This window comes from Gobius niger (genome assembly GCF_951799975.1).
Source record: "Gobius niger genome assembly, chromosome: 14".
In the NCBI taxonomy this organism is placed as follows: Eukaryota; Metazoa; Chordata; class Actinopteri; order Gobiiformes; family Gobiidae; genus Gobius; species Gobius niger.
The window spans coordinates 29,396,223-29,422,518 of NC_136865.1; the positions used below are offsets into that span (position 1 = coordinate 29,396,223).

Here is a 26,296-nt window from a genome sequence, read left to right on the forward strand (position 1 = left end):
AGCTAGAACTAGCATTAGCATTCTCCATTATTTATGTATTTATGGGCTGTTGAACCTCTTTGCTCCTCTCTATGTTTTTGCATCTTTATTTAGTAGAAAACTATATTCAGAATTCAGCGTTTGTTAAAGTAGTTTTTGAATAATTAGAGAAAGTTTTTTTTCTCCAAATAGTTTCCCCCCTTAACTGTTTTCAAACATGACCATATATGGGAGAATCCAGGGATGCCGTCTGTATCTATGCCAGCTCTAATTTTGGTGGGAAACCAAGTCAGTACGGAACCAGCCCGGCACCAGAACCAGCCCAGAAACAGCCCGGCACCAGAACCAGCCCGGCACCAGAACCAGCCCAGAAACAGCCCGGCACCAGAACCAGCCCGGCACCAGAACCAGCCCGGCACCAGAACCAGCCCCAGAACCAGCCCCCTGGTGGAAAAGCCCTGGAAGAGAAAGGCTCCTGGTTCCTACCTTCACAGCTGCTGTGTCCCTCCTCGTACCCGGCGCTGCAGCTGCACTTCCCGATGGGCACGAGCCACTCCCCCTCGGCGCTGCAGTGCATCCTGGGAGGGCTGTCCGCGTCCACCTCCGAGTTGTTGACGCAGGCGCCGCGCACCTCCACCAGCGTCGCGAACGCCGCCTCGGCCACCGTGTCCGGGAACACCGCCAGGTTCTGCACCGTGGCCAGGCAGCGCTTGTAGTACACCCTCACGGCCACCAGGGCCACGCACGCGCCCACGTCCTGGAACGCCAGGTGGAAGCCCTTGCGGTTGAGGTGGCCGATCTCGCGCACCTCGGTGTTGAGCTTCATCTTGCGCTCGCCCAGGTCGCCCTGCGTGAAGCTCTCGTCGGCCGCGATGGTGTCGATCTTGGTGTAGCGGTCCTCGCGGGTGACGCCGCCCAGGTCGCGGTCCGACTCCACGTACAGCAGGTTGAAGGTCTCCTTGCAGGTGCCCGCCACGCCCGGGATGCTGTTGCAGTCCCTCAGCGTGAACTGCAGCTCCACGAAGATGCGCTGGCCGCCGCGCCGAGCCACCCAGCCCGTCTGCAGCCAGTTGTTCTGCTGCACCGGCTCCATCACGTTACACACCTGGTACGTGCGGATGGGCTTGTACTTCTCGTCCACGCCGCTGATCTCCTCCCACTGCGGGCAGAGGAGGGGGGGGGGGGGCAGTTAGAGAGGACGAAGAGGAGGTGCTGCCACCAAACCGTTTGGTGGCAGCACTTCTCTGGTGAACAGGTCTGAGCTCATTCTCTAGGACATGTCTGGAACATGTAGGGGGAGGAAAATACTTAGTTTTAACACACACACATTTTTTTTTTTAAATTGCATATTTGGCTGCCTTTTGTCGACGTCTCCATGGAGACGAGCCGGAGACGTCCCGCCCCCAGTAAAGTTAACTCTGATCTGAGGAGGGGTGAGCTGTCCCCACAAAGACACGTATGCTTTTCAATGATAATTTCTGTGACTAAATAAAGAGTATTTTATTACATATTTATTGTCTGAAATGTTGCACAGTGCGGCTTTAATGCTCAAATACTTAGAAAAACAGTGTCGTACAAACGGATAGACTAGTTTGAATCCCGTCGAGAAAGAATAAAGCGTTGAAATGAAATCTAATGAATGTAAAATAAAGGAATGACTAAGATCGATGATTCCAGAGCTGAGCGCGTCATTGTGAGCGACCTTTAGCCGCTAATTGAGAAACACAAAACGATTCTAAAAGCAGTGTGGGCCGCGCGTTAGTCACTGTTGTGAGTCATGTTAGATTATTAACACGAGCGGCTGGATAATTAACCTGCATCAACATCACAGACAAAAGCAGGGGATTTATATCGTCCTTTCGCCAAAGTATTTGTTCACTTGACAGTTCACAGTAAGGAAGTAAAACAACAAAGAATAAAGTCTCTATTTCATCCATTATCACAGTGAACTCCAGCAGGTTTTCCACATGTAATACTTTTTTACTCATCTGGGTGATGGGCTGTTGAGAATATGTTGGCCTAATTGAATACAAAAATCAGAGTGTTTCTGTTTTGTCCCAGTAATCCAGCTCAGTCTGAATCATTATTTTTATTGAACAGCACAGAAAGCAGCACAGGCCACAGCAACACTTCATGTTTTGAGCAGTAAAAGCTGCAAACACTTTAAATCTGTAAGTGAAGCTGTTCTAATGCCAGGTAAGGCATTTCCTGCATTATTTTGCTTTTTTCTATGATTTTTAAGTTATAATGACTTCGGTGCTTGTAATACATGATGATGGTCTGGATGTTTAGTTTTGTTTAGTTTAGTTTATTTGAGTAACAGATGCATACAGGTATAGCATACATTAGGGCTGTGCAATTAATCGAAATTCAATTACGATTTCGATCATTACACTAGACGATCACAACAATAGTATAATCGAGAAAAAAAGATTATTATTGATTATTAAGGATGCCCTCCTGCGCAACAAGTCCGTCCTGTGCGGTTTGTGTGACGCGTCTGATCAGCTGAAATACCAGAGCAGCGTGATAGAACTGTAAACAATATCATATTCATATTTTTTATAACTCTTGGGATAATGCCACTGTTAAGTGCTCACCTTGTGCTGAAAGGAGACCAGCTGTTTAGAAGCCTCGATGTCCTTTGCCCAGATCTATAGGCTCTTTAGAATGTTGTGATGTCACGTGAACGCTACCTATTAAAATTGAGGTGGAGCAACTGACGGTATCTATGGTAACTGTGGTAACTGAGAAAAATGCATATTTTTATGTCTTTGTTTGTTGGCTCATAGATACAGGCGGCATCTCTGGAATCGCCCATATATGGTCATGTTTAAAAACAGTTAAGGGGGAAAACAATTTTGAAAAAAATCTAAACATTCTCTAATTATCAACAACGTTAAAAAATGCTGAATTATGAATATAGTTTCTACTAAATAAAGATACAAAGACATGGAGGGGAGCAAAGTGGTTCAACAGCCCATAAATACATTAAAAAAACGGACAATGCTAACATGATGCTACATGTTAGCATCGGGCTAATGCTAACGGTTAGCTGGCGCTAGCTACAACTGCCGTTTTTTCACTTCTACTGAACAATCTGCTGTGAGAAAATATCCATATGGGCCAGATTTGCACTGGACTTTATATGTCTGTGATAAATAAGTTCATATTCCATATTTCCCAAAAGATTCTATGTTCCCCCTTGGCGAGGCCACACCCCCTTCTGTGACGAGATGCCGTCTGTATGTATATCTCGGTCATTACTGGAGGAATCCACATGAAACAAAAACTGTCACACAGTTCATCATCTCCTCGGTCAGCACATATGGACTAATGTCCAATTATTTTCTCAGAAAAACGTCAAAAAGTGGTGACAATATGTGAAAACATGAGCGTGATGTTGTCCAAGAGAAAGGACTTTGAGACATAAAAATAATATCACAGGTTTGTGAATCCAATCACGATCAAATACTGATGAGGAAAAACATTTGTCAATTTTCATTTTGGAGATTTCTTACAAAAACGGCATTTCTCCCATAGAGTTGCATTGGCCCCGCCCTCCACCTGACATTATGACATCATCACATTCAAAATCGTGAACTATACAGAGTGAGCTCTCACTTCCCCACAAACAATCTTAATAATAATCTTTATCTCCTTAAGCTTCACTAATAATACATTTCTATCAGATTGTATCATATTTTTCCTTCAAAATGACTTTGCGTGTCCCCGGGGTACGCGTGCACCAGTTTGGGAACCTCTGCCTTAACATTTTTACCGTAATCGTTGTTGTTTTTGAGCCACAATGGGCTTATGCAATCACTTTGGCTCTTAGCTGAGACAGATGAAAGCGTGCAGCGGGTACGGCGGGGACAGAAACAGAAAATGCAAAAATAAAGAGAGATAAATACAAAAGCCAGACGCTGATGAATAGGACTGAGACAAAGCAGAAAAGCTCGGCTCATTGTCGAGAATCACGTCAGCGACAGAGTGACTAACGCTCAGACCTGCGCCCGGAAACATCTCAATCACTCCAGGAGCCGCTTTCATTTACACTTCGCACAGAGTTCAGTCATTTCCACAGATTCTGTTTGCTTTCGGGAAAGTGTGGGAAACTTTGTGAGCTGGTGAACCGCGCCTGAACCCGACTGTCGCAGTGTGTTGTTATTACAGAGACGTGGGTTTGATTGATAACGAACGCGAGGTAAAAACAGCTTCAGAAATAATTACACGTCTCGCTGGGTCAGAGGTGAGAGAAATACTTCATTTGACAACTCGTCTTTACACATAAAGCAGCTTTTTGATGTTTCTCCTACAAAGAACATGAGAATTATGGGCCTGATGAAAATGTGTTATCACTAATTACAAACTTTAGAAACTGTATTGTTTACCACAGTGACTTTTCTCCTGGATATTATTCTCAAAGAAAGGCTTTTTTTTAAACTTAACAGGAAAAAAGTTTGAGAATGTTGACTTTATTTTGCACACATGCAATAAAGTGGAGTTTTAGACATTACATTTCTAAATTTGAGTTAACATTTTCAAAATAATTGGCAGTGACCTCAACACAGGGTTAAAGAATTACAGAGGTGTCCAAGTCAGATAAAAAAAAAAGGCTGGGAATCACTGTTTTCAGTTTTGTTTTTTGTAAACATTCAAATTTAGCCCTGAAGATCTAAAGCCAAATCAGGCTCGGACTTAGATTAGATCAAAATATGCGGTAACACTTTACATTACGGGCCGGTAGGTCCTGTGTACTTACAGTGGTAATTACAGTGGTACTTATGGTGGCATTTACACTGGTAATTCTAGGTACTTATTGTGGTTCTTACAGTGGTACTTACAGTGGTACTTATGGTGGTAATTACTTCAAAATAATGTTCCCAAGTGGCAGGACTTTGCGACCCGTCATTACCCTCGGATGACGAGCCGAGGACCCAAATAAAACTGTCATTTGTCATATATCGTATAAAATTGCACTTTCCACACAAGTTTTTGTTGAACAAGCAGTCGATTTCCCATTAAGACTGAAATTATGATCAAAACAACCCAAAAACATTCACTTAACACAGTCAGTGCGTCCATGCAGTTTCAGACGGAAAATATTGATTAAAATTTCCTTGTAGACTTGCGACCCACTGAAAATGGTTCTGTGACCCACTTTTGTGCCCCGACCCACCAGTAAAGAATCACTGTTTAACATTATATATGACCAAGCGGGATGTTCTGACAGGACATTTTTAAAATACTGACACTTTAACAGGTATTTGACCTCTTATTTGCATAATAATATTTCTCCAAATCATCTTGGGGGCCAGAGGTTCTGTGCTGGAGGGCCGGATTTGGCCCCTGAGCCTGACGTTGCCTACCCCTGCCTTGAAGGGACTAGACGAGTTGAAAAATGTTAAAATTATGTGTTTTCCTCCCCCTACATGTTCCAGCCATGTCCTAATGTGCAGAAAGAGCTCAGACCTGTTCACCAAAAAGGTGTTAATTAGGTCCGAAGTGCCGTAAGCTTAATATAGAGACTGCAGTTACGCGTAGGACCTGAGGTGGCAGTAGTGAGCATAAAAAGGACAACTTCCATCTAGTCCAGGAGTGCCCAAAGTGGGGCCCACGGGCCAAATTTGGCCCGCCGAAACATTTCTGTTGGCCCGCCAGAGAGTGACCTACTTTTGCGCTGCGTGTGGCTAAAACTGTCTTCCATTCATTCTCAATGGTAAATATAGATGCAGTACACTTTTTGACCACCAACGCCAAATTGGGGGCGCTGTTTCACTCCTTTTGGAAACACTGTTGTGGTGTCTTGGTATTTATTAATCAGTGTTGTAGCATCAACTTTCAGTTTTCCAACTTTCATTGCAAAGGTTGTTAACATCAACAACAGTATATGTTAAAAATTGACTTATAAAAGAATTGATGCTGATTGTAGTTGATTTTAGTTACCATTTGTTTTAATATAGCATGTTATTTGCATAGATAGAATAATTTGCAGTTATATGTGTGTTTCGTGCTTGACATCGCCGTGTTTGGCCTGCGATTCACAGGTACTTTTTCATTTTGGCCCTCGGAGACACAAAGCTTGGGCTCCCCTGATCTAACCCCTTTAACCTCTTAACCCCCACCTGAACTGAGCGTATTCCTGTCTGTTTGGATTCACCCAAATCTAAAAAGCTTCTTAAAAAGCATCAAAATAGTGACGAAAACGAGGATGAAAATGCAGCAAAAAAGTGACAAAAGAGCGGCAAAAAACATGCGGGAAAATCAACAAAAATGAAACAAAGAAGTGACAAAGACGAGGTGAAAACACGACAAAAAAGCGATGAAACGGCGATAAAAGATGACCAAAAAAAGCGGCAAAAAAGTGACACAACAACGTGACGAAAAAGCGACAAAAGAACGTCAAAAAAGCAATGAAAAAGTAACAAAAAACGGCGGTCTGAGCTTTCAAATGAGGTGTTATACTGTTGCTCTCAAGTCCAGAAGCTTTTAGATTTGGCTAATACCGAACTGGAGAGAAAGCACTCGGTTAAGGCGGGAGATAACATTTATAACATCATTTCCAGCGTCATAAAGAGACTGATTCCATATGACGACAAAGCTGAGCAGATGAAGTGTTAAAGTGCGTGGACTTACTCCGTTGGGGGGGAAGGAGGTCCAGCCCAGCTCCGCCTGCGTCTCCTTAGAATTCAGCAGCGTCACTGAAACAGAAAAAAGAGCCGGGTTAGAGCGGAGCGCCGTCTGTCTCTGGCCTTATCTTGTCCGCATTAATGAGTTTGTCAACAGCAGCGCCGCGGAACATGACGAGATAAAGAGGCGTCGGAAGTGCACGGGGCGCGGCGTGACACTTTGTATTTGGGATAATGAAAGCGGGCTATTAGCGCTGAGAAGGCTTGTCAAAACGGCGGCGAGGGCTCAACCGCCGCACGATAAGTCCATTAATCCCATCTGCCCGAGGACTCGCGCCGGACATAAAGCTCTCCGAGCAAACGCCGAACTTCAGAAGTTTGTGAGAACACGGCAGGGACTCCGGCAACAGCGCTTTTATTCCTTAAATGTGTTGTTTATGTGGCGGAAAGTGAGTCAGAGAAAGTTCAAGTGGCTTCAGCACCATGGACAGCTCCATGTAACAGCTCTGAAGGCGAGACACAGCAGGTGAATAGGGGGAAAGAATAAACATGAAGGCATCAATGTGAAACCTTTACTGTAGATCACTGACATTAATATGAGGGGGAAATGTATTGCAAGTTTTCTGTCATTTCATGTTTTCATTTAAAATTAGTCATAATAATGGATAGACGCAGATTTAGATGTATGGTTTTAGTTTGTTGATATATTTGTTACATAGATTTTGATCAGATCATGTTTAATATTAGAATAGGCAAACTATTCCTGGATAAAAATCTGTAAAAAAAAAAAAAAAAAATCTGTGTGTATATATATATATATATATATATATATATATATATATATATATATATTTAATAAATCTGGCTTTGGTATTAGATATTAACCTCTTAACTCCCGCCTGAACCGAGAGCATTTTCCCCAGTTCAGCTTTACCCAAATCCTGTAGACCTGTAGGCAACACCTCATTTGAAAGACCTACAAAACTAAATGGATCTTTTTCCTCACATCAGATTTTTTTTCATCACTTTTTTTGTTGGGCATTTTTGTCAAATTTTCGTGACTTTTTTATCACTTTTTCGTCAAATGTTGTTGTTTTTTTTTGTCCATATTTTGTCACTTTTTCGTCCATTTTTCCTATATTTTTTGTCAAATTTTTCTCACTTTTTTGTCAAATTTTTGTCTATTTTTGTCATTTTTTTGTCACTTTTTCGTCAATTTTTTCTCACTTTTTTCACATTTGCATCCTTGTTTTCGTCTCAGTTTTGTTGCTATTTTCCCGCCTTTTTTCCAGAAGCTTTTGGACTGGGGTACAGCTGGAGAAAATGTGCTCGGTTCAGGTGGGAGTTAAGGGGTTAAAAAAATCTAGCTGAAAAAAAAATGTCTAAAATATTCTTAAATCCAAGCCTGGGACGTTTGGAGTCTGTAGGAGCGACTAAAGTGGAGCTATTGTTGCAACCGTTTTGTAACTGCCGTCTCCCATAAAGGGAAAGGACCATATTTTAGAGCAACTCGGTCGCTTTTAGTGCTACACGTCGACACCGAAGACTTTTCTGGACTCTCAAAATTCCCACTAAACTTCTACAGTTACTGAAACTCAGCTTTAGTGGAGACATGTCTCTTTTTGAGGTATACAGCAGGGTCAATGTAATGGTGCTGTCCATGGTGCTTGTGTTTCAGCACCACGGACAGCACCCAATTCCCAACAACCAGAGCAGAGGGGCCTCAACGTCTTTCCTCAGAGGGACCAAACATAAGCATGAAGGAACAAAATGAAGCTGTAACTATTAACCCCTTAACTCCCACCTGAACTGAGCACATTTTCTCCAGTTTGGCTGGATGGAAATGTGACAAAAAAGTGACGAAAAATGTATGAAAAAGTGGCAAAAATGTCACAAAAATGCCACAAGAAATTGACAAAAAATTGAGGAAAAAATGCCAAAAATGTGACAAAATGCGACCCAAAAAAATGACAAAAAATTGATTTTAAAAAATGACAAAATTTGACAAAAATGTGATAAAAATGACAAAAATGTGATAAAAATGTGATAAAAATGTGATAAAAATGACAAAAAAATGATAAAAATGTGATAAAAATGACAAAAAATTGATAAAAATCTGACAAAAATTTGATACAAATTTGACAAAAAAATGACAAAAAATGACAAAAATGTGACAAAATGTGACAAAAAAACACAAAAATTTGATACAAAAATTGACAAAAAAAATGACAAAAATATGACAAAAACATGACAAAAATGTGACAAAAATGTGACAAAAATGTGACAAAAATGTGATAAGAAATTTACAAAAATATGACAAAAATTTGACAAAATGTGACAAAAAAAAGACAAAAATGTGATTAAAAAAAACGGATGAAAAAATTACAAAAAAAGTTACAAAAATGAGTTGAATACCCAACAAAAAAATGATGGAAAAAGATCCTCTCGGTTCAGGCGGGAGTTAAGAGGTTAACAAAGTCCACAAATTAAAAAATGTACTCACTCCTTACAAATGTACACAACACACAACACACCAATCACTCAACGCCAAACCTGTTAAGAGATTTTTGAATGAGCAGCAATGACAGGAAGAAGAAAGATATTGTTCTAAACTAAGAAGTGTTTTTCTGCCTGAGGTCGTGTCTTGCACTGTCTGTCCCTGCGAAGAAAGTGTTTCACTCGAATCACAGCGATTGCACGATGCGTTTGGTTCGATACAACGTTGCATAACCCGCTCCACTTTGACTGAGCGATGATTCTGGGGACGGGACGTGGACAAAGAGAGACTCCAGACTAAACCTCCTCCAATCACCGCTCATTCACGGGCAGATCATGTTCCCAAAGAAACAGAAGCGTTCACTCCTTTCCGTCGTCTTTAGACCTTCTCACTCGAACCTAATCACGCACAGTATGAAACATTTCACTCCAGCTGTAAGAAAAGATGGAGGGCTCTCGACATAACCCATCTGCACGGTGTAGTTAATGGGATTGGTGGAGAAAAGGGAAGCATCACAAGGGTCTTCTGCAGAGGGCAACAGAAGCCATGATATCTGGAGTTCAGAGGCTCATCGGCCAATCAGAGGAATGCAAGGTCCGGCCGATCCAATCAAACATGGCGGCTTATGCAGGTAGAACGAAGAAACCGCGCCATCTGTGGATAAATCAATCTTTAAAACAGTTAAAAGAAAGTGAAGGGAAGAGAGTGCTATAACTGGATCAACAAAGTAAAAGATCTTGAGAGCGATTGCTTTTTTTGTGCGATGGTTCAAAGAGACACTGAGCTGTTTTGTCGAGTTTTTGCAGCTTCAGGCTCCAAATGGCGTGTGTTTAGCTGAGGCAGGGGCGGCGTGTTGACGGTGCTCATGCCTGACCTCTGTTGGTTGTGACACTGACACAGATCCCAGTTGCAGTGAGAGGAGGCTCATTCAGCGACTAATGCCTCCAAAATATCAGTGAACACCCGGCTTTAGAGGGCAAAAGACTCAGAGGAGGAGCTCAGGGACACGTTTTGACTCAAAAGGTCTTCATCCAGGTTGTTTAAGCATCACAGTGGAGATTATACTCACGTGAAAAATGCATTCAGCTGATGCCGCGGCCCATAGAAGTGAATGTAGCACCGAGAGACGCCACCGACGTCCGCCCCGCGCTCCACCACATGCTTTTATTTACTTCTCCGTCTACTTAAGGTGTGCGGTAGATGTGGATATACTGTGAAAATATCAGCGTGTACGATGCAGCCACCGCTCAGGACTATTGCTGTTTCCTCCGTTAGCATTGTGTTAGCTTCAGCGCTACACGCTCTGATGCTCCGATCACAGAAACTTTCCTCCAGATTCACACGTCTCGGCTCCACAGGTGAAGCTGAGCCTGAGCTGCTTGGTCAGAGTCCTTTACGGCTCACGTTTGGAGGCTTATGTTTGGGAATGTTTTGGACAAAGATACAAACTTATCTCACAACCACTGACTAATACACAAGAGCAAATATCAAGAAATTATTTAGGCTATTTACCAAAAAAAAAATTCAATATAAGCATATTGGAAATGATGTAGGCTAAATGACTATGTGGACTATTTGGAATTATATTCCATGTGATTATGAAGGACTTAAGAGTAAGTAATACTGTATTAAATCAGTTAAAATATTGCGAAATCGCAATATTGATTGAAAAAAATCGCAATGTTGATTTTTGGCAAAATCGTTCAGCCCTAGTCCGGGGCCTTTCTGCGGCCTTTCTCCCCGTGTCTGCTTACGTTTCCCCTACTACTAAAAACATGTACAATAGGCCAGGATGAATGAGAGTGCGCATGGGGGACGACGGATGGAAATTAGCCCGAGGCTACAATCCGGTGTGGCTTGTTCATTAACTTGCACTGTCCTGCCCAAATAAACCGATAAATAAAATCAATCAATCGCCATCATAAAAATGACACCAAAAGACCCATGTGGTCAATACATACAACAGGCACAAGCACGTTGAGAACAGCAGAGGAAAAAAATATCCAAGTCTGCAGCTGTTAAAATGATAAAGTCAAAGTCAATCATGGGTGAGAAAAGTTCTGACTCTTGCCGTCAGACAAAGATGCTCCATAATAAAAAAAGAAAAGAAATACGAGTGAGGCTTTGTCTGGAGGCTTTTATGGTTATAGTGGTAAAATGCAATATAAAGTTCAGGCATCTGTAAAAACAAAGGAAACAAACTCTAAGACAAGGTTCTGAATTATTAAAAATGGAAAAGAACTTCCCATCTCAGTAGAAATGTGTCGGGCCTTTGGGAGCTCCTGGCTGGAGGCCGCTGCTCTCAGACAGTCATCTGCCATCATTCTTCACATATAAATGTACTGCATTAGCGGCAACTGCATAAAAAGCGAGGATAGAGCCATGAACGAGCAGGATTTCTACAGTTGGTGAACGTCTATTACTTCTCCCTGAAACCACTCCATTCTCCGTCTCTGCCAATATAATCGTACCTACTTCATTAGCGTCTCGCTCCTCGGCGCTCTCATGTCAGCTCTCCAGTTTCTGTAATTATTTCCTCACTCCACTCCTCTGACTCTCCCCCCCCTCCCCTTCTCTCCCGCCTCCAGCGCCCCCTCAGTGTTATCAGTGGACCACAGTGACGTCCTCACGGCGCTCCGAGGTGCTGTTAGCCCAAAAACAATGTGGACCAGAGCCCAGCCAAAGGTCCTCTCCAACAGACTGACTTCACTGCTCTCCTCCTCGGGCCACGAAGACTTTATTACAGTTTCTCAAAGTGTGAGACCTGGTGCTGCTCTCTCTGCAAATCTATTATATTTTACCGTAGAAAACTTAGCTCTTTAGGTCAGAAAATACACTTTAACCCAAACTGGAGGAGTCTTAATCAGACCCAGGAGGGAACCGAACATCCCTACTCACGTTGTTTACAGAATCACTTAACACTTTCTACTGTAAAGAGCCACATATGGCTCCAGTTATGGGCCCGGTATTTGGACGCAAAGGGACACAAGGGGGCGCCCTTCCAACCTTCTTAGTGTAAATGTGAATAGACTTAGAGAATTAGACTTTAGGTCAGACACCATGAGTGACAGAAACATGACACTAAACACAGTGAGCTCTTTGATTCCTATAAAAGGCCTCATTGCTCTCAGTGAAAAAGGAAGTCATGGAGCTTTTGCTTTAGAAAGAACTTTAAAAAAAATGAAATTAACATTCTAATTAAACTTTAAAACTTTTAAACGTGATTTTATAAACACACAATTGATGCTTATAAAGGTTGAAGAAATATTCATATATATTATCTGATGTGGGGTCATGTGTCCCAGTTCCTTTGAGTCATGGTGGACCATGACTGATGTGGACAGGACTGTGGTAGATCTACTTCTACTTTGGAGAAAATAGTTACTATAGTAACTGTTGAAGAAATGAACCTCATGAGCTTCTTCTGTAACATCTGTGCACATCAGTCCTGCTGCACCACGACTCAGAGGAACTGGGACAAACATGACTCTACAGCAGATACAAATGACAAGGTTTTTTATGTTGTTGTAGAATTAGAGTAGTTAATAATTAACTGACATTTTAATCACAAACATTTGTGATTTTTACACTTACTATAGAGGAATAGTTGAATATCAGTCTTTTATTGTTAAATCCAGCAGAAGTATAATGTTCTAAAGCAGAATCTGCATGACTTCCTTCTTCACTTCTCAGTCCATGACTGAGGCCTCAGCCTTTCTACTGAAAACAAGGGCTCACTATTTAGCGTCATGTTTCTCTGACTCACAGTGTCTGAATTACAGTGTAACTCTGAAGCCAATCAAATCACAGAGACTCTATGTGGGCGGGGATCAAATGTGACCAAATGCCAAGATATAAGCTAAAAATAATAAAACGGGAGTAGAAAGGGTTAACTAGCGGGTCTTTGTTCTGCTCCACTGCTGAGTCACTGGGCAGGTTCTCCCTTCTTACATTAAATCACTTTAACAATTCAGCTTCAGTCAAATCATTCTTCTCAGTTTTAGTTCAGTTCGAGTTGACAACATTTTCTTGTTGCGTGAAAAGCATTGAAATGATTGTGCGAGGACAGTGGCAGTGCTTTGACTTACACCGGGGTATCTTTATTCCCAGGCCCGGCTCGAGGGGCCATAAACAACAGCACTAAAAGTCACAATCTCTCGCCGTAAAAACATATTTACTGCTCATCTATTTTCAGCTCGTTTTTATAGACGGGATTAACGGCGAAGCACTATTGAGATAAAGATGCAGAGTCGAAGCCACACAGTCTGAAAAACACTGGGCGCGTTTTCAAGACAAACTGTTATCCATTTGTGTTCTTTGATTTGGTCATAAAAGCTCGTCATATTGTGCTATTGTTCCGATGTTGTAAAACCGGACAGAAACGTCCCGGGTTTGATTCCTGGATGAAGTAAAGCAGGTTCTAGGATTTGATAGTGTCAGGTCAAGGGCAGGAGCCGATACAACCCAGTGGAAGAGAAACAATTTTGTAAAAAAAATCTCCAAAAAGAAAGTTCTAAATGGTCGTACTTGGTCAGTATCTGATAGTGACCGCCTTCACACAGATGTGACAGTTTGTACAGAGACATTTATCGGCAGCAATGACAAAAAAAGTCAGCATTTTCACCATAATGAGAGATACCACCATGGAATGAACCTCTTAACCCCCACATGAACCAAACACATCTTCTCCAGTTAAAAGTGTCAAAATTGCACCGAGCGACATGAAAACAGGAAGCGGCCTCCCTCTCTCCCAGTACAGCTGAATTTTTTGCCTTTTCCTGCGAACTCCATATGTGATTTCTGCTCCACATTGTTTTTCTGGATACTTTTGTTCGTCTTTGCCGTGTTTTTATGGAGTTTTGGTGGATTTGTTTACTTTGAGAGTCCAAAATGGTCCTGGTGAATGCCGCTTTTTAAAGGGTAACAAAATGCTAGATTATCCGCTAAACCCATTTTAGACCAACACATTTCTTCTTCTGAGACACTGAAGAGGCACCAAGAGCCCCCCCTGCAGGACAGAGGAGGCAGCACATGGGGAGCTAGAGGAAAGAAAAAAGGGACAAACGAGGAGATGGTGAAAGTCTGTTGTGGAGCGGAGGGAGCTGCGGGACGAAGGTGGAGCCAGAGGAGCTGACCAGTGCAGGACACCACGCTCTGAGACGGGGACGGCCCCAGGAGGCGCTGCACCGTTTCAGAGGATCAGAGGAGACTGAGGGCAGAAAGGTTTCTTCTGAGTGCTACAGTTTCCCCGACCTCAGAGGTCATGGGGTCAGGTTGACCCTCAGCCGCAGCAGCTCAGGACCGACTCCTGAACACTATTTCGATGTACGCTTGTACAAGGACAATAAAGCACTTCCTTACTTACATTAACCGATGAAAGTGCCACAAAAAAGTTACAAAAAAAGCCACAAAAGAGCAACAAAATTGTGACAAAAAAGCGACAAAAATGAGATGGAAAAAGACAACACAGCAACAACACAAGGAAAAAGATCCGTTTAGATCAGTTTGGTAGGTCTTAGTTTACAAATGGCTGTAAGGTCTTAGTTTACTAAAGGCTGTAAGCACCAGTCAAGAAGCTTTCAGATTTGGGTAAAGTTGAAGAAAAGGCAAGGCATGTATATTTGTACACGCATTTCGTACACAAGGCAACTCAGTGGTTAAAGCAGGGGGGAAAGAGGTTAAACTATAGGGCAGGCTGTTTAGAACGCTGTGATGAGTGCGTGTGTGTGTGTGTGATGGTTGAAGAGGCCGATGGCGCAGTTTGTCAGCCTGGCTCTCGTCAGTCTGCCCCAGAGGTCACTGTAGCTTCAACAGTATCTTATGGCGTGAATGAATAATGACTAGTGGCGCTTTAAGAAACGTGTATTGTAAGTGTATTACTGATCAAGCCGAGGTAGTTTGTCAAAATGCAGGACTGAAAAACATTCAAATAAGCTCTAAAGTTTTAAAGCAAGTTCGCTCAAGCCTAAGAAAACGGGGCGACTTCTGAAATGTTGAGAAACAAGAAAACCCTCTCTGGTTGCCAAGTCTGATTCCGCTTGAAGGGCTGAAAGCTGGTGTAGTCCTGGAATCGCGAGTGTGTGTGAGGGAGCAGGGAGGGGCCACGCTCGGTGCAAATCAGCAGAATCCCTTTAAATAATGTCAGATAATGCGGCGCCATATGCCACTGCGGACGTGGGTTTGAGCTTTTATCGATCTGAAGAAATGAGCTGATGGGGCTCGTGCTTTAAGAGACACAGGGCGGCGGAGTGTGGACCGCTACACGTCCACTCCGCTTTAAACTCCGGGCTGAAACGAAAGCGCCAAATGTCCACACAGGTTAAGACTCTGAGCTGGAGAGGAGCGCGAGGCTGTGGCCAGGCTGTGATTGGAATTTAAAGGAAGTGGTTAAAGCTATAGTGGGTCGGGCCAACTTCGAGCAACAAAGAAATGCACAAAGGTGACGGGGCTGGAGAGACAGGGATGTGGATCGGGTTAAGGAGGGAGCTGAGTTTACACATTGGAATCTATCAGCAAAGCGGACGTCGAACACACAATCAGGGAGCGCAATCAGCTCTGAGAGGCGCTCATGTCGTCAAGCTCGGATTGATTGAAGACAGAATTGAAGGAAGATTGATCCTTCGCAGCAGCAGAGCTTCCCTCCAGAGTAGACTGTCCGGTGTGAAAGTCCTCAAAGAACGAGGACACGCAGGCGGCTGTTCCAAGATTTTAAACAAGTAGCACACTGCAATCTGCCTGGTGAAGGTCTCAAGACTGAAATGTTGATAATAAAATAAACAATTTAGCAAGGTTGGCAGTGAGCGGGAATAATTATTCTTTATTCATGAACGCTGGGATTTTCCCTCATCTCTTAGTCATTGATGTCCAGCGATTTTCTCCTTATTTTTTCATTATAAAAACAAATACATACAGCTGATCCAGAACTTTTACACAAACCTCAGCTCGAACAAAAGCAAAAGCTTTCCTCCAGAACCTAACGCACAAAAATCTCCTTTTGTCTCATCCAGACTCCCAAACTAGGAGCTGTTTCTGCCAAAGAAATGTCTTATTTCATGGTATTAGCATTGGTAGAAATCCAGCTCAGTTCACCGATCCAACACCATGCTGATTTTTTATGTATGTAATATATGAGACTTAATGCTACGCTAGCGCATAAGTGGTTTAGCCTCTGTGGACACACAAGGCTCTAATGACAGGGAGTGTTTTCACGTAGCCTTGCATAAAGCCAGACTGACTTTATTTATATATTTATAAATACAAATAAAGACAGTCTGGAATTGTGGTAATAGGATCAATTTCCAAATCGAGACTGGAGGCGGGACGAGCGATCACAGTTTGTATGAAGCAATCCAACACAAAGCGACCTACGATTGTTTGTCCACACGTGCAGTCGAGTAAATGTTCCGGTGAAATCCCTCAGAGCAGCTTCTGTGGTTTTAAGGACAAGTCCAGCTCATTTAAAGAGGGGATATTATGCTATTTTTAATCACATAGCACCAGTCTATATCACACTACAATGATGAGCAAACCTTCTGTTGGTCTGTAAATACAGTAAATTAGAATAACTGCCTTGTATAAAATGTCTCTCTCAAAATGGCTGTAGTGAATGTCTTGAAATAGGCCTCTGTCTCTTTAAGAGCCTCTGAGCCTTTCAGACACGCCCCCTCCACACGCTGTCTGTGGCATCAGTGGGGAGGGGGTTCTGCTGAGGAGCAGTGGTTGGTTACTCGGCTGGTGACGAAAGCTCGGAGGCGTATCCAGGAGGTGGGGGCGTTCCTAGGAGGACTCAGGAAAACCTATCCCTAAAATGGCCGCCATCAGAGTTTGTACAGATTACTCAAAAATACGTGAATGTGCCAAGGCAACACTTCAGGCATGTTTTTAATGAGGGAATGACATAATAACATGATGTAAAGCTTTTGATTTTGGATAAGACCGCCCCTTTAAAACAGAACAAAGCGCTCTGGTAAAAAATCACTGTGTCGCGGCCGCCATCTTCACTGTTTTGTTCACGACCCGGAGGAGCACTGGCTGATGGGAAATCCTAGCACAGAAGATGACGCACCATTAACTCCCGCCTCCCGTGCTGCGATTGGTTCGTCTTGGTTTTGCCGGAGCGAGATTCAAATGACACAATTCCAGATCCAGACTGTATCCACATGTATCTCTGAACATGGAGGGTCAGTCGGGCTCGTGCCAGGCTCGTTTACATGCACTGGACTATCCTGGTTATTTAGATGGTTAGTTTTGTCACATGTTTCCCGATTACAGAAACCTGACAACAGCAGTTTCCCAGTAATAAGAAACCGTGATTCTCCGGCTGGGATTCATCATCTATACTCTGTTTCCTGGTTATACACAACTTCATATTTCTCGCAACTGTTCCTATTTCTGGAGTCAAGAGGAAATCGGGTTTTTATTTCAACCATGAAAGAACTAAAGTCGTGCATATTTTAGATGGAAAAAAGCATCGTAATGTGGATTTATGTCAAACTGTCGCTGATCGTTTGAAGGCATTTTGCCGCCTCTTGGCCAGGACTCCCTTGAAACAGAGGTTTTTGATCTCAATGGGACTTTCCTGGTGAAATGTAGGTTAGAAGTAGAAGAAGATACTGAGAGTGAAGGAACGAATTACCCACAATCCTCCGCCGCTGTCGTCTGCCAAAGCTCAGGACAGAGTGGGTGAGTAAAACATTAAAGTGGACATTCAAAAGAACGAGCCTCGCTATAAGCCATGCTTATTGTGCTCAGAGATATAATTGATGCGACTGTGCAGATGTTCCTCAATACGAGACGCCGGGATCCTTTGTTTGATCATGTAAATGGGGATTTCAGTTTCCAGATTTCTCAGATACATACAAACACCATATCCTCAAAAACAACCGGATTATGGTTGATAACTGGGATACTCGAGTGCATGTAAACGCACTCAGAGTGTCTATGCTCCCTCTTCGAAGCCCTCACTTAGACTTTAGAGCAGGGGTAGGCAAGTTTTCTTGGTGGGGGCCAATTTTCTTTATTGAAAATACACCGAGGGCCGAAGCCGCTGATTATTTGCCCAAAGTAAAGCACAACACTGGAAAAACTACCATCTTATATGAGATAAATGACTTAAAATTGCTTGAATTAAAGTTCTTCCATGTTGAATTTGAGTCGGTTTGAACTAATCCAAGACACAAATGCTATAGCGCCAATGGAACAAGGATAAAACCACTGGAAGTCAGACAAATAATTGTTTTTCACATGAAATGACACAAAATGATCTGAATTAAGAGAATAACTATTGCTAGAGGTTTAATCTCGTCTAAAACCGGACCAAATCTACTCAAACCTTAGATTTAATCTGTTAATTCAACTAGATTAATGTAATTTCTTCCTTAAAACGATTATTGTTTGTCCAGTGCACTCTTTCAAATGCCATTGACGGTATTTCTTTCCTTTTTTTCTCCCATTTAACTCTAATAATGTTAAAAGTACTCTGACGTTGCCTCCCCCTGCTTTAGAGTGGCAGAATCGAGCCGCCTTCCTTACAGCACACATACTATCCTGTCAGCCATGTGATCTCGGGCTTAGTGTCGCGCTGTTTGATTATCTTCACACTCGCGGCATCATTAGTTCTTCCAATCGGCAGCTTTGGGAAAAACTAATTTCGAAACGAGCTCATTTTAAAACAACCACACTTTTCATTCCTATTCCCTCATTTCCAAAAGCGTTTCCTTCTCTCACAAGGCAAACATTTCATTTTGTGGAAAGGCTCCAAACACCTGCTTTCTGAACGTCCTGCGAGTAAACTCCCCAATCACGCGGCGACAGCTTTTTAATATTGCATTGCTGCGGCGGAAAGCTTTTGTCAAGGAGCAATTTTGACACGATATTAAAAAAGACTTTGTTACTTTTCCTCACTTTTTAGTCTTTTTTTTGTTCTTTGTTTGAGCCGAAAGACGCCGTGGGCCGGTTTCTTCCACTGAGCAATAATTGATCTCTTTTTAAGTCATTGTGTGGAAGAAATGTGGGTTTTTTTACGCTCAAGAAAATGCTCTGACGAATAAATATTGACAAACGTTTACTGTTTTATGGTTACGGATGATCACAGCGCACACGGGGCCGTAACCCGATACAGCATGATCACATTTAAATATCGTTTTTTTAATCCGCCCCGTCTCTTCGCCCAAATGTTCTTGAGTGTATTCATAGAGGGATTAGTTCCAGCATTGTGTGTCCAGTGAATCATCCGTGGCGTTCCGTCCAGAGGGGCTGGAGGAGCCGCAGCCCGAGCCCAGAACGGAGCGCCGGGACTGGGATCAGCGGCGGCCAAAGGAGGGTCCGCGGGGGCAGGATCGGTCCAGGCATTATCCTCCCGACAGAGAGGCCAGCTCTTTAATGGACTCGTACGAAGAGGAAATGTGAGGAGGGTTATTATGTTTTCATTGGATTCATTTGTGCAGTTTGGTAAAGACAGTGGTGAGCCTATTACAGGACAGGGGTAAAAACAACAGTAGCTTTGCAAATAGAAATGAGAAACCACTTCATCTATGAAACCATTTTCAGTACTGGTTTTTCGATACCGATACATGAACAATACTTTTTCCGATGCCTGTACGAAAATACTTGTCGCCCAGAACCAGAAAACAGAATATATGAAAAAAAAACTTAAACAATAATGTGTGGAGGATTCGCACATTTACAATATTTCGGGTTCATCTCCAATGTCAAGAGATGTGGGAAACATAGGGATCATTTGGGGGGAAATTTGGAAAAAATCAGTTGTAACAAAATAAAGGAAAAATGAGGGGGGAACATTGGGAAAATGAGAAAAAATTGGGGCAAAAATAATTTTTAAAAAATGTAAAAAAAAAAAAAGTAATGTAGTAAATTGGGCAAACATTGGACTTATTTTTTAGTAGGGACACAAATGGCCAAATATGGTAAAAATACATATATCTAAATTTTATTTGAGCTGAAACAACAGAGTCAATCAAAACTTGGATCTTTATTTATTGCTTTGTTTGGTCGGGACAGTGCACGTTACATGGGTCTCATGCATGTAAACAAGCCACACCGGATTGTAGCCATGAGCCAGTTTCCATCCGTCATCCCCCATGTGCACTGTAAAACCACTCTCTCATTCACCCTAACCTATTGTACATGTTTTTAATGGTAGGGGAAACTGGAGTACCTGGAGTAAACCTACACAGACAACAGGGAGAACATGCAAACTCCACAGAAAGGCCCCGTCCAAGTGGGAATCGAACCCGGGACCTTCTAGCTGTGAAGCACAAGCGCTAACCACTGTAGTACCGTACCTAATCTAAAAGATAAGTTTCCTGTACCTGCTTTCAATATTTTTCCAATACCAGACTGGTATCGTTTAACGGTAACAAGCCAGGGACATATCCTTTAAACTGGTCTTTTTATATGTTTTAACCTTGTTACAACAAAAAAAACTGGAGTAAGATTTGACTTCTGTTGCTTAAACGATCTGATCAGTGTCTACATTTACCTGGCGTCAATATTTGGGTTAAGGTCAATACTCCAGTTTCTGAAACATTTGTGAAAATCTGTTTACATGCGTGAGCAGACAGAGTTACTAATGTTACACGGTCATTGGAATCAATTAGGAATATCCCGATCCAAACACACACACGTCTTCCCATCTCAGTGCTTCCTATTGTCAACAAAACATTCACATCTTTCGCCGTGTTAATGAAGTTATCGTTTTCCTCCTCGCTCCAGAAGTGTTGGTGCTGCGTCTGGGTTTGCAGGTTCAGCTCTGCTTCTTGTGTATTTCCCGTAGGCTGCGTGTCAAACAGATGGTGAATATAAGTACTTCCGGTACTCAAAAGACCAAGAGTCCTTGCGGATAGAACATGCGCAGAACACACACAACACAAACACAGACTAATGTTCCTTTCTCTGGGGACATACTGATACTCATGTACAGTATATGACTAAATATTTGGGTTAGAAAAGGAGGAACCCAGGGGTGAAATTCGGGTTTAGGTGTTTATGTGGCCGTGCATCATGGAAGGGATTTTAACTGCATGTAAATGTAGTCAGGGTTTCTTGGATTTTAATGCCTCACAAAGGGAACACTGAACATCCATCCATTTTCTTCCGCTTTATCCAGGGCCGGGTCGCAGAGGCAGCGTCTCAGCAGAGATGTCCAGACTTCCCGATCCACACACACCTCCTCCAGCTGTTCTGGGGGGGGACCCCGAGGCGACACCAGGCCAGCTCGGAGACATAGTCCCTCCAGCGTGTCTTGGGTCTGGGCCTCGTCCCAATAAGACATGCTAGGAGTTATCCCGGAACAGATGCCCGAGCGACCTCAGCTGCTCCTTTCCTGGAGGAGCAGCGACTCTACTCCGAGCTCCTCCCGGGTAACTGAGCTCCTCACCCCCAGCCACCCTGCAAAGGAAGCTCATTTTTGGCCACTTGTATTCGCGATCTTGTCCTTTCGATTATCACCCAAATCTCAATCGAGAGCTTTGCCCCCAACTCAGCTCCCTCTTCACCACAACAGTCCGATACAGCGACCGCATCACTGCCGACGCCAACACAAAACAGTACTCGACGTTTTTAAAGCTCTTAATTCCTCAACGGGCCATCGCTGTGCCATCGATTAGCCAAAAGTGAAACCTTGAACTGTTTTTTTACGTGTAATTCCGGCTGCTGCCTTCCAATACAGTATGACTATGCATTACTTCAATTATCAATAATACTTTTCATTCACTTTCACCTTTCAGATTTCTTCTTGTTGCTTATAGAGGATGGAATTAAACAAAACAAAACTGTTCTTTAAACTCTTAAAACCTTTTTCAAGAAGCTTTAAGATTTGGTTAAAGTCGAAGTGGAGAAAATGAGCTCAGTTACGGCGGGGGTTAGTGGTTAAATGAGAAATGACATATAATATCAAACAGTTATTTAACACTCAATTCCAGTGTAAAAATGGACTTCTTCTTCATGCGTTTTATATTTCATCTGCTGCAGCTGCGACTCCTGCTCACACCTCCAATAAGCTTTTCCCCCCATTATTGACTTAGCCCGTTTTAATAAAGCCCGTCTCTGCTCGGCTGCTCAGAAACTGCTTTATCCGCCTCCTCTCACGACACACTCGCTTTCAAATTCAACCCAACCAACTCAGGCCAAACTTATCTCCAGTGAAACAAAGCGGCCCGTGGGAGCCCGGCTTCAATCACCAGCAGCTTTGCGGGAGCTGGAGTGGATTTCAAAATAATTATGCACCATTTTTTTCTTTTTTTTTTTTATGTGAAATTACCAGAATTTCCTTTTCCTGCCTGGAGCATAAAAACCAGTGGCTTTTTATCTTTCTGCAAAATATAATTGAACTGGAATTATATTGAAATGTTGGTCAGGAACCCAAGTGTTTGCAGGTAGTTAAAAAAATCCTCTTTTTCCACTGAACTGGAGACGTTCACTGTAAACCCTTTATGAACATTACACACGGCTGTAACCTGTGACAATCATGCCAGTGTCTCCATTTTATATTTGGGAGGGACACTCGGCTTCTTCAACCAAGCAAAGCATCATTCAAGACCACCTACAGCCTGCTCATGCTTTCTTATGAGTCCAGAGGTGAGTCGTGTACAAGGGAGTACAGTACGCTTTAAATAAAGTCAGCCTTACTCTCTCTGTACGACAGCCAAACAATACTCCGTATGTCTTCATCATCTGACATGTCCTTCGATATGATGTGCCCAAGATGGTGCGATGGTGGTGCAGAGAGTGTCCTTGGGCAAGACACTTCACCCACCGTGCCTCCAGTGTCTGCGTACACTGGTGTATGTATGGCAGTGTGAATGGGTGACTGGTTCCATGATGTAAAGCGCTTTGAGTGCCTAAAGCAGGTAGAAAGGCGCTATGTTAATGTACCATTTACCATTTAAAGGGGGGGGGGTGTTATGCAAAATGGACTTTTTCAAGCTTTACATCATGTTATTATGTCATTCCCTCATTAAAAACATGCCTGAAGTGTTGCCTTGGCACATTCACGTATTTTTGAGTAATCTGTAAAAACTCTGATGGCGGCCATTTTAGGGATAGGTTTGCCTGAGTCCTCCTAGGAACGCCCCCACCTCCTGGAGACGCCTCCGAGCTTTCGTCACCAGCCGAGTAACCAACCACTGCTCCTCAGCAGAACCCCCTCCCCACTGATGCCACAGACAGCGTGTGGAGGGGGCGTGTCGGAAAGGGTCAGAGGTTCTTAAAGAGACAGAGGCCTATTTCAAGACATTCACTACAGCCATTTTGAGAGAGACATTTTATACAAGGCAGTTATTCTAATTTACTGCATTTACAGACCAACAGAAGGTTTGGTCATCATTGTAGTGTGATATAGACTGGTGCTATGTGACTGAAAAAAGCATAATACCCCCTCTTTAAGATACTCGATTTTGTTAACATGCAGAGCAACATTAGACTGACAAAAGTGAAGCATGGTTTAAATTCAGCCTCGAGAGATTCAGCACGGACCCAGCTCCTGGGACCATAGACTGTATATATAACTAGACAGCTCCAGCTCACTCCTCCCCGTTTACCATAATGACCACGCTCGAGGGGGAAATCGTGGCTGATTTACAGACTCCTCCTCCCTAGCTCGAAGCATGTTTCTAAAAAGGGCATAAGGGCGGGATCTTCACCCGAGACTCGGCCCATGTGTGATATGTTGCTGATGCCGCTCCAATGCTAACAGTCTGGTCCTCATTAGTGCGAGATTTAGAACAATGTTTTCTAACGAAAACCAGCCTGGTCCCTGTAATTGTAACTAACCCAGCGTTATCACAGGAGGAATATCTCGCTGTACAAAGTTTAAGAAAATTAGGGACCAGGCTCTAAAGTTGGTTTTTTTGTCTAAAGTCCAATGCATTCCAATGGGAAACTAGTGGCTATATGGAGGTACTACAGCAATGGCGGTCTCTGGTGTCGTCGTCGCAAAGCAGAGCAGCCAGCGGCCATCGGCGCAGACAGGCCGAGGAGGCGGGTCTAAACACGGCCACATTCCTCAGGCAGCGATTCAGTTTAACTGAACACATGCAGGTTAAAAGAATAATCTCATTCATAAAAAAAGTATAAGTTATAAAAAATAAATGTACTCGCAGGCCACTGTTCCCTTGAAGTATTTGACTGCGCACAAAGAGGAAAGTCCAGTATTTCCGGTGTGTTTGTAGCAACATAGACACCGACAGCTGTGGCCTATATATGTACTTTTTTTTCCCTTTAGAAATTTTGTTGGTGCAGCTTCTATTCAGGTTTGCGAAATAAAAAAAGCCACTTCTGCTTTTTTTTCTTTTTTTTGAGAAACTAAAGGACTCAAAGGTCATTCCAGGTCGAATGTCACATCTTTGGCAAAACAAATCCACTCCACTGTCTCGAATTTGCTTCAATGGTCGTTGTCCCTGGGAGGCTTTGTTCTCTGAGATGGAAGAAAATGACTTCGACTCAACATCTGAGGCCCATCAGAGAACCCACATGAGCGTTTCCTCTAGTTACCTGTGCTGTCTTCGGTATACTGCATATGGTGGACTTTAGCATCAAACCTACAGCTATTCTGACTCTATTTGATATGAAGAACGATGCTGCCATTTCCTGTAATTTCCCTGGGCTCGTCCAGGGACAACACAGAGGCAGATATACAGCGCGGTCCGGCAGAGGCGGTACAGTAATCCCGGGCTGTAGCGCAGATAAAACAGGACGAATGGACTGGATAGAACGCGTCACATAAACCACAAACAAGCGCGTAAAAACGGTTATAAAAACGCGCTTATAAAAGACAAATGCGTGGTGTAAAACAAGGCTCAGAGCGCTGATAAAAAACCCGACGTCGTCTCCGGCCCAGTCCGGTCTGACAAACGGGGGAAAGCAATACATTAAGAGACTTACAGCAGCAATTCAGTTTTAAGAGAGCCGGTGAACTTCTGGCAGCGGATTGTGCGCTAACAGCAGCAGCAGCAGCGTGGGAAAGTAGTGACTCCACAGAAAGACGGCCCCAGGTTTGATTCCCGGACTGTGTGTGGAGTCTGAATGTTGTCCCTGTGTCTTGCCGGGTTTCCTCAGGGTTCTCCCCCGCGGACGTGAGACAGGCTTCAACCCTGATCACGTTTAAGTCCAGGCTGAAAACATTGTTGCTAGTGTTCAGTGATGTGACCGAGCAGCTCTTTTGTGCGGCTCTTTAAGGCGAACGGCTCCATCCGGTTCAGGTCATTTTACCCAGAACTCCCCCGAACCAACACAAGAATCAGCCCAACGACGGAGCAGGCGACACAAGTGAACGTTTTTTGCACTAAAGTCAAAGCTAAATGCACAGTTACAGCCTCTTTTTACAAGATTAGCTTCACAAACATGTTTATCAAAGTGTAAATATCAGTCTCATTGTCATTTCAAAGGATGTAAATGAAAAAAAACTGCCTTTTATCGATCACACCTTTACATTTGGAGTTATCTGGTTGGTGTTATTAAAGGAACAGGCCACCATTTTTACATAATGTGATATGTTCTTATCTGAGGTTAGGCGGGTTGATTCGTACCTGTCTGGTCTTTGTGCCCGTGGAAGAGCGTGGTCGCTTCTAACTTCACCCCCGTTTGGAGCTATAGGAATATACTGGGAGAGGCCAAGACAGACCAGACAGGTACGCATCAACTCGTCTAAACTCAGGTAAAAACATATCTCAGTATGTAAAAACGGTGGCCTGTTCCTTTAACAGTTTATACTAAAAAGAGCCAGTGTTTTGAACGGCTCTTTGTAATGAACGGATCCCAAAGGCTCCCTGAAAAGAGACATTTATCACATCACTACTAGTATTTCAATTAAGCATGACTTTTTATCAATTGAATTTTTACTTCCGTTTCGAAAAATGTGCTTGGTCTTCTGCTACAAGTGGAAGAGTTGAAGTGTCTCGGGGTCGTGTTCTCAGTGAGGGATGGAGTGTGAGATCGATAGACGGATCGGACCGTCGCGGTGAAGAGGGAGCTGAGTCGAAAAAGGCAAAGCTCTCGATTTACGGTCCCACCATGAGATCTCGGTAATGACCACTGCTCCTCAATACGATCTTTATCGGACGCCTCCTGGGCCTTTAAATGTGTTTCCGACCTCAAGAAAAGTCACGCAATGAATTATTTTCCAAGAACTTCGATCTAACACCAGTGTGAATCAATCTCACACAGTACTATG

At 43.2% G+C, this 26,296-nt stretch overlaps 1 protein-coding gene and 1 long non-coding RNA gene across 2 annotated transcripts in view; one reads left to right on the top strand and one right to left on the bottom strand.

Annotated features, from left to right (window-relative positions):
• LOC306973998 overlaps positions 1-26,296 on the top strand; it is an 818,053-nt gene that overhangs the window by 330,298 nt on the left and 461,459 nt on the right. The window lies entirely within an intron of this gene.
• Positions 1-26,296, bottom strand: part of epha10 (EPH receptor A10) — a 418,807-nt gene that overhangs the window by 290,177 nt on the left and 102,334 nt on the right. The window contains exons 2-3 of the mRNA XM_079570885.1: positions 6,619-6,683; positions 466-1,138 (exon numbers count right to left, since the gene is read on the bottom strand). Coding sequence (XP_079427011.1) covers positions 466-1,138; positions 6,619-6,683 — 738 coding nt within the window. The remainder of the gene's footprint in view (positions 1-465; positions 1,139-6,618; positions 6,684-26,296) is intronic.